Source organism: Platichthys flesus, chromosome 5, assembly GCF_949316205.1.
Source record: "Platichthys flesus chromosome 5, fPlaFle2.1, whole genome shotgun sequence".
In the NCBI taxonomy this organism is placed as follows: Eukaryota; Metazoa; Chordata; class Actinopteri; order Pleuronectiformes; family Pleuronectidae; genus Platichthys; species Platichthys flesus.
The window spans coordinates 943,190-952,707 of NC_084949.1; the positions used below are offsets into that span (position 1 = coordinate 943,190).

At 39.2% G+C, this 9,518-nt stretch overlaps 1 protein-coding gene across 1 annotated transcript; it reads right to left on the reverse strand.

Moving 5' to 3' along the window:
• Positions 1-1,554: 1,554 nt before the first annotated feature.
• hand2 (heart and neural crest derivatives expressed 2) lies at positions 1,555-8,630 on the reverse strand. The gene is made up of 2 exons (XM_062387078.1): positions 7,524-8,630; positions 1,555-3,039 (listed from the first exon to the last, which is right to left on the reverse strand). The coding sequence occupies exons 1-2, from the start codon at positions 8,142-8,144 to the stop codon at positions 2,896-2,898; spliced, it is 765 nt and encodes a 254-aa protein (XP_062243062.1). The 5' UTR covers positions 8,145-8,630; the 3' UTR covers positions 1,555-2,895.
• Between the last annotated feature and the right edge of the window lie 888 nt (positions 8,631-9,518).

Sequence of the window (9,518 nt, forward strand, 5' to 3'; positions counted from 1 at the left end):
AATGCCCTTCACAGTGTAACTTTTTATGGATTTAACATTGTCAGTATCTACTTCAACACTTCATTTGCTAACATATAGGTAAAAACATTAATTTTCGGTTATTATCAGTTGAGAAGATCAAACTAATTAGTTTGATCTTTTGATAGTTATTAGTGAATATAATATAAATTTAAATGTTAAAATAGTTCCTTAAAGATATGAAAATCAGGATGTGTCAATGATTAAAGAATGATCTAAATTATTTTAAAACAAAAATAAAATATAATAAAATTCTACAAAAAACCTTTCCATTGATGGTGATTTTAGACATTTGGTTATGTGGGACCCCTAAAATCAAGTCTGCTTTTTACAAAATCTAGTCAACAGTACTTTTACTACAGGTTACAGTGGATATCATGTGTATCACATGGGGCTGATGTCACAGAAAGGGGTGGGAGAAATGTCAATCAGAAGCCCTCCCCCAATGACATAGGATTGAGACAATATTAATGTTATGGCTATAATCTATCATTAATTAGACTCTGTTCCTAATGGGTATCAAATAGTTTGGGTTGTATTCAAGCAACTCAATGTGCATTGAGTTGTCGATTTTTTAGTTTTTTGATTTCTAGTTTTAGTTTATCAAATATGATTGATAATGTGCTTTTCTAGGTTTGTTGATCACTCAAAGAACTTTACACTAATGTTTACTTCCATTCACCCACTCATACACACATTCACCAACGGGAAATTCGTGTTTCAGAGTCTTGCCCAAGGACACTTCGGCATCCAGATGGGGAAGACAGGGCTGACCTTCTAGTTGGGGTGACTGTTCTATGCTCCACCCCCTCGACCAGAACTCTACCAGCTCTCTACCCCTTCAGCCACAGCCACAGAGGGGTAGAGCGTGACAGCATGCTTCTGGTAATCTGGGACAGTCATTTCCGTTCTCTGAATGGGGTAAATATGCATTATAAGATAAGAGATATGAATATAGTCTGGTCAGTTAACTAGCACATCATTGACTTTCAAAGACAGAGATGATCCAAAATGCACAGAAGATTTTCTGCCCAGTGGTCTGCAGCCATTGGTTTTACCAAACATTTAAAGATAACGATGGAGGGCTAGGACAGTTTGAATTACTAAATGAATAAAAATTTATTTTTGCTTGCTGTTGATAAAATTTCAATTGATGAAAAAAAAATTGTGATACCCCTAATAGAATGAATAATGGATTCTACAGTTTAAATATTAAGGCTATGGGTTCTTTAAATAAATATGACTTTTATATGTCAATAAAAATTCATCATTTCTATAAATAATGCACTTTCTTATTCTTTTTCTTAGTCATATATTTTTTACAATTTTGTCCCAGATTACAAAGTGAGTTTGCCCAGATTATGAAATTAAGGAAGACTTTTCTTTTTTGTTACAAACAACCCTTAAAGCTGTACCATGTGTCCTCTGATTATGATATCTCAATTATGATATACTATAATTACATATATTATATGTTATACGTATATCTAATGTCGGGAACAGATATCGGAATAAATCACAGAATGCAAGAAATGGTAGAATTCATCTTCCAATTTTAATAGATTTATACCTTTTTGAATGTGAGGACAAATTTTAAAGATGATGTCTTTTACTTCTTCAGTAGAGCCCGTTTTATTTCTGAATCAGTCATTGACCACCTAAACGTAAGAAAGAAACCCATTTTGCACCAGTTACTATAAGCAGGTGGTGGTTTATTCAATTTATGACACTGTTTACATCCCACACTAGAAGTGTCCTACCACATTTTCCACATCACAACATGGACACTTTTGCATTACTGTGACGTCACCACTTTTACAATTTAAAGTTATTAGAGGAAACATAGAAGGAGAATTTCACATAAGCCTACCTTGTGGTGCAATAAGAGGAACAGTAAATATCCGCTGTCACTAAGAGGCTGTTGTGGCCATCGGTCCAATTGCACATGCAAATCTATTCAATCAAGTACATCAAAGGGCGCGTCAACACCCGGTGTGTGTGTGTGTGGGTGGCTGTTTGAAGATGAGAGAGAGAGAGAGAGAGGGCGAGAGAGCGAGAGAGAGAGAGCGAGAGAGAGAGAGAGAGAGAGCGAGAGAGAGAGAGAGAGAGAGAGAGAGAGAGAGAGAGAGAGAGAGAGAGAGAGAGAGAGAGAGAGAGAGAGAGAGAGAGATTGTTTGGCCTATCCCCAGCGCATTCTGTTTTGCATCAGAAGAAAATTCTTTGCCGCACACAATAGTAAATTATTTTATGAGGTTTTCGAGAAGCTAAAAGCGACAACATTTTTCGCAAAACTGGTTAAGTTAGACGCGGCAGAGGCGCGACGATTGTAAGAGTTAACCCTATTGATTTATGAGGTCAAATATACACTATTAATAGTTAGTATGTTATTTAACCCCACTGATCTGCCTCTAATGCACATATGCTCTTTAGCTCAAGCCCACAGACATTTATTGTATTTTCAATTATCCTTCCACTGACATCAAACAGATTGAATCACTAGAAAGTGGTGGTTGACATTTTCCACATCAAGTGTAGATTTTAATTATACGTTTGTGTTACTGTTTTCTCTTAAATTCTTCATTAAAAAAAAGAACAAAGAATATGTGATTCATGGGAGTTTTTTCTGTCGAGGAAATGATGGTTCAAAGTTAAACCTTTACACAGCACAAGAGGTCTCTGCTAATGAATGTAGGGGAGTGATCTCTACCCATTAAGCAAGCCATCGTCTTCGGGGACTCATCGAAATGAAGGAAATGGAGCTTTAGGCTACAAGTTTGTACAGCGGCTCTGTGTGAGGCTGAGACGACAATGGCTGCATTACAGATCGGGTCGATGCTGTCACACTCTCTGAGGGAAGAGATGGTGGACACAAGAGTGCTACTGTTTGAGTTCCAGAGCCCAGACATGTTGAGGCCACCCTGTGCGTCCTTTACTCTTCTTATCACCCGCTGAGGAGGAGAACAACGACGAGGACGATGATGATGGTGATGATGACGATGAAGTCGTCTTTGGGATCTCCACCTGCAAACACAATTTTGTATTTACATTATGGAGACGATATGGTGCGCTTATTAAAATTGATTGATTTACTTAAAACGCAAAATCCCACTTTTGCAACATTTATCACTCTTATTTTATGAACACAGACAATGAGGAAATCATTCCGTATTCAAATAACTTTATTCACTTTGCTAATTTCTCCTAATTCACTATGCATTTAAGATTTTAATCATGTAGCCTACAGATGACATGTATAGGAACCTGTCTGCTTGGACACGAGCTAAAGCATCACTTTCCCCGCAGCCGGAATCCATATTGTGTAAACTGCAGCGTTTGGTTAATGCACCACAAACACAAATTGCTTATTGTTATATACATATCACACTCTTATATCGCAACGTTGAACTAATATGTGTCCAAGCTCCATAACTCACCATCCTTTGATTGAATGAACAAACTTTATTGAACAAAATGTGTCTGCCTTTTATTTTATAATAGTAAATTGCTCTCATCCGTCTGCCTGTATATAAGTTAGTGTGTGTGGCCATGTGAAGAACAATCGAACGGTTTCCATGTTGCCACTCCGCAAAGCAAACGGCTTCTTCAGTATTTTCTGCCGAATCGTGCCCAAAAAAATATAAAAACTTAAATATAAAAACAGACGAGTTTAATCCGCTCCAGCGGTAATTTGCCGCATTCATCAGTTTTGTCGTATTTTGAATTTTCTTTTTGGTAATAACACAATTAACAGATTCGTATATTAGTATATGTCCACGCGACTTAACGGATGTGAAGTTATTCTGCATGCGGCATATTGAATTGCACTGCAATGAACAAACGTGTTCCATTGCACCAGCCAAACTCTTGACAATGCAACATCACCTATTATGGGACGGATTTTCTCAACCTATCAGTGACATAGAATTCCCGGTGCATTCATCAACAGTGTTGAATGTGTTCATCCACATTCCGTCTGTTTTCGTTGAAAGACGAGATCCTTAGGATTTATACCTGTCCCCATTCCCCATTTTTCTCTTTTCTCATTTTAAAATATGACGACGACGGTACACACACTAAATTCCTCCAGCCACCATCACATAAACGAAATGCAAAACAGTAGGCAACATTTTAACTCTTCCAAGTTCCACTTGTTATTACTATACTTGTAGGCGACTATTTATATATGTTATATATGATATTGATCATCGTAACTATTCTTAATATTTTGTTATTACCCGGAAAATAAATCTTGGTATGGTGCTCAATGAAATTGTAAGTAAACACGTTACAAAGAAAGAGTTCAATTAAAGACAGCTCAGCAGTCCATGATGTTGGTGCCGATCCAAACATGTGCCCTTAATAAGCTGCTAAGATCAAGGTTTGCTTTAAACTGCCAGATCTGTAAATTCAGAGCGACTCTGTCTACAAAAAAACAAACAAAAAAACAACTCTCGAACCAGACAGATCTAGCATTTCGATCCAGTTGCATTAATTAAACCATAGGACTGTGAACTGCGAATGTTTTGTGTGTAAGCAATTACTGCATAAAATACAACATCTACACAGTTAACATCCAGTCCCAATTTGTATTTAGAATTGTATAATGTACTTTTCAATAACTCTAACGCAAGTCCCTCATTGAATGTGATCTGTTCTACTTTTGTTAACCAAACAATAGCAAAAAACAATAGCCCAAAATATTGTGTAAAATATGATATATTAAAAAGCGAACATGACAAGAGAAGATAATACAATAACAACACACGTCGATAAAATAACACCTGGATCTGTGACTAACAAATTATAAGGTCTGTCACTGAAGTATTTTTACTGTTTTAAATCTTAATCTATTGCCTATATCAGATAGTAGTTATAGTATAGATAATGGTCTAAATTTACATTCGAAATCCGATTGCAGCAGCGATGTGATAACAAGGTAAAGATTAAATAAAAAATGTAAAATGTAATTGCCTACATAATATTATGCAAATTGTATCCTAAAATAAGTAAAAGTGATTGAAAAACCTCAGTGGGTAAAATTCTGCAGGATCCCGACCCTTTTAATTTAAAGTCAATGGATCCAAAACGAAATCAATTGATTATTCCACTATAAAAACAACTAAGTAAAGCCACATCAAGCAAGTCTGAAACAAACAAAAACAGATCAAGACAAACATCTTTAAAATTGCGGTTCTTAATTCTAAATTTTCACTTGGACGTAAATGCATATTGTAAACCTCCTGAAATTACTGAGTTGGAAACATCAGCTACCCCGTTGTTTGAAAGTTCAGAGGAACATTCACACAAACCAAAACTCACTTATGTAGCCAACATTTAGATAATTCTTGTAAATGCTTACCTAGACTACAATGAGGCTCTATCTTTTCAGCTTGATATAACATTTGAAGGATTTTTCTTTGTAAAATATGGGGCTCATATTAATGATATTTTATGTCATTGAGATTTATATAAGACTTGATATGAGTTATTAAAAGAAATACCTCCTCCTAGTGATTGCAGTTTGAAATGTGAGGGGAAATGCCTTCTGGCTTCCATTATGCACAACACTTTATATTGGCAGCACGATAGAGGGCGGACAGGAAATAATTATTCTGTTCTGTCCTCTTCTATTCTATTCTGACCCTCTGTATTGTCATATATGGTTGTACATAAAAGCTCCCTTGATGGACTTAAGTTTAATGTTTGCTCTGAATGATGTAAAATGTGGTAGCCAGTTATCATGAGATAATGTGTGTGGAAACAACATGGTAAATGGTTTTGTATTTATGAACCAACATGCAGCTTTTCTCAAAGCTTAAAGGCATACTCGAGTTCTGTTAATATATAAGGGTAAATCATAACCTTTAGGCAGAAATTACAAAAAGAGGATATCACCTTTAACTTAAATATGACTATAGCAGCAGCGTAATACTTTTGGCTGCAGTGCTGCAAAGCGCGCATATTGGTGTATAACCATGTATGTTTATCAATTGTACTTCTGTGAAAAAGGCAACATTTGAATATGATTTAAATATCTTGGATGTACCAAATACTCATTATTTGGCAACTGTATGGCTTTGTTAAACTGCAGCCATAGGATATGCAGGGGCAGTAATATAGGGACCGAAACTATGTAGACAATATAACAGACATTACAAGTAGCATTTGGGCAAACACGTATATTACATTACATTACATTACATGTCATTTAGCTGACGCTTTTGTCCAAAGCGACTTACATTTTTAGAACACTCAGCATTTCTGAGGGGCCATTTTAGGGGTTCAGTATCTTGCCAAGGACACTTAGGCATGCAGATTGGAAAGAGTGGGATTCGAACCGGCAACCTTCTTGTTGCAGAACACCCGTATATACTGCTGATTCTCTCCTTAGCGGGTACTCGTGTGCAGAATTTCTCTCTCAATGCACGAGGCTATTAGATTACATCCTAATAAGTGCCTATGTGCGTGTGTAATTCCTTGAGTGGTGTTTACTTTGCATACCCTGATGTTTTTAGCCTAGGTTATCTCAGCTCCAGCTGTCTATCCGTCTCACGCTGATAAAAAGTAGCCTAACAGAAACAGATTTTGGAGATTTAGAGAAAAGTGTTTATTAATGTGGGGAGTCACGTTGAATTTTGTATAAAAGGTTATAAAAGGACCACTTGGAAATTAAAACTCTTACTGAAGAATTCATCACTTTCTTGTCGTAGTATTACTCGCATCGTATAGATGTCTTTCACTGAGAGCGAAGAATTGCAATCTGTCTTCCCGTCCTCAGTAAACTAGGCTGTCGCCAAGCGGCACATTATTCGTGGATAATGATCCCAATCAGTGCCGCAAAGCTCTTGTTTAAAACGCATTTTATTACGCCGTTTTATCATGGTGATGAAAGTAGGCTATTAAGAAATAATAGAAAATAAATCAAAGAAATGTGGCGGCAACACCACGGGGAAGTGATGACAAATAAGCAGTATATAGTCCTTAGCCTTGCAGGATCGCACAAGAAAACAAAACCGTCGAAGCAGCGTTATAATTTAGTTATAGTTAAAAAGTTATATTTTTGTCATTTGACGTTTTAAACAGTATATTCTAACGTTCTGCATGCAAATGTGTGTGTGTGTGTGTGTGTGTGTGTGTGTTTGTTTGATTATATATATGCAATATGCACTGTCTAATAGAACCATAATGACTGAATTAGTCCTTAAGATAATGAACAAAATGCATATTTCAATTGCAACATTTTGGGATTCAGACATTGCCTTTATGAATAGCCTAGCTGTGATCGTCAGACCCTCGTGTCAGCTGAGAACTACCAATGTTCTTTTAGTCTAAACGCAGCCATGCAGAGTGACGATAGTTTGGGCCTGAATCTGCAAGTAAAGCGGAACTATAACGTTCAACGACGATGTTTATTCTCATGTTATAACCAAAGCTCTTTCAGTATACAATATGTCTCTACAATAAGTTAATAATTTGTAACTATATCCCTGTGCACATGCTCTTACCGCCTCTCTCTTCTTCCGCTCCTCCCTAACCTCCGACTTTTTCAGCTCGGCCTTGAAAGCCTGTGTTTCTCCGTGCTGTCCGTCCTTGTCCAGGATGTCCATCAGGTAAGAGATGTAGCTGGTAGCCAGCCGCAGTGTCTTGATCTTGGACAGCTTGGTGTCTGCCGGGACGTTGGGAATACACTCTCTCAGCTCCGCATAGGCCGAGTTAATGCTCTGGGTCCGCCGCCTCTCTTTACGGTTGGCCGTAGGTCTCCGCTTCACAGTCCGAGGATGTGTGTGGTGGTGGAGGTGCATACCGACCGTAGCTCCGTTAACTGAAAGGGTTCCGGCCCCCGGAACCAAAGTGCCAGGCCCATAGTGGTGGTGATGATGATGGTGGGGGTCAAGGCCGCCAGTGGACCCGCCGCTGTTATTGCCATGGTACTCTGGACTGTAGCCGGGCGCAAGGCTATAATCATTTGGAGACATATCCGCGTGGCTTATCAGCCAGCTCGTGAAGTAAGGAGGAGCTCCGGAGTCCTCGTGACATCGACTAGCAGTCGCAGCATGCAAGGAATAGTGATGGCTGTCGTGATGGTGCATGACCGGGTGGTGAGGGAAGCCCGAGACAAGACTCATGGTGACACAAACACGCACTCAAGAGCCCCCACCACCCAGACACACACACACGCACGCACCCACACACACACACACACACACACACACGCGCGTGCGTCTTTGTCGGATGCTGCTGGCTCGTCTTCGCCGTTTAACGGTTGTCCGCAGCGGATTGCATATTGAGTCGGCTCCTCAGCAGGGTCCAACAGGAGCGACTGGAATGCAGACTGTCACGCCTGAAGCATTAGACTGCACCCGGGCTGGATCTGTGAATGGTGGGCTGCTCTGTTCTTTCCACAAAATTTCTCCTCTACAACATTGTTCCCTCTCCTTCCACCCCTCGTAATAAAGTCACAGCAGCGTCTATTACCCGATCTCCATTCGTCACAGAGTGTGTTTCTCCTTTTCCTTCACTATGGGCAAATTCATCTTTTTCTTCTCAGAGTCAGCTGGTAACAGTTGGTAGTTGTATGCCTCAAAGTCCCCCCTGGCAAGGTAGAACCTTTCTTGGCAAGCAACTGGTCACCACTGGCTAGTGGATACTGAGCTCTAAAGACAGTCTCGATGAGGGAGGGAGGGAGAGACCATGTCTGAGTTACTACGTCATCTCTACTACCGGGGAGGAGAAACGGACTTCTCAACATTTATCAACCAATGGTAAATCTCACCCCGACCCCGTCTTCGGGGTCTGTTTGCTAGTCTTAAACTTCAGTGGGCCTGCTAAATAGACCTGCAACCACACACACATCGCCTTTGCACCACTGCAACCATTACAAGGTCAAGAATAAGTGAGTTGGAAGTTATGTAGCTTATGGGCAAGCGGCTGCCCGAAATGTTTACAAAATGAAAACTAATTATTTAATAATGTATTCTAAAAGTTTTAAACTCTTTTTTTTACACAGTTTGAAATGCTGCTCCCCCGTTATAACGAGGTACATGCATTTTCGACAATATCAGAATTGAAGCATATTTATGTTCACACAAGGTCGATTGTTCTCCACATTACCAGACACAATGTTGAGCCAATTCCATTTGATCCTGTTGAAATGTATTCTTGTGTTATTAATAGACTGTCATTTAAAGTTACATCTAAAATGCGATATATGTTTGGGAAAGTGCAATTCAGTCCTACGCCTCGTCCACTATGTGCGGCTATGTGTTCATACTGATTTAAACACCGAAGCAGTCGTCTGTGGATTGTCGGACGCTCGCTTTCCACAAAAAGTGTGGCTGAAAAGTTCAGACGAAAGAAGTTACACTCCAGAAAAATCAAAAAGCTTGAAATAGTTGATGATCTGGCAGCAGTAACCGCAGACGACAGAGAGGAGGAGCGGCGCAGCTCCAGCAGCGCAGCTACCAGTGAGTGTACTTTAAACACCAGTCAAGTCTTACAAC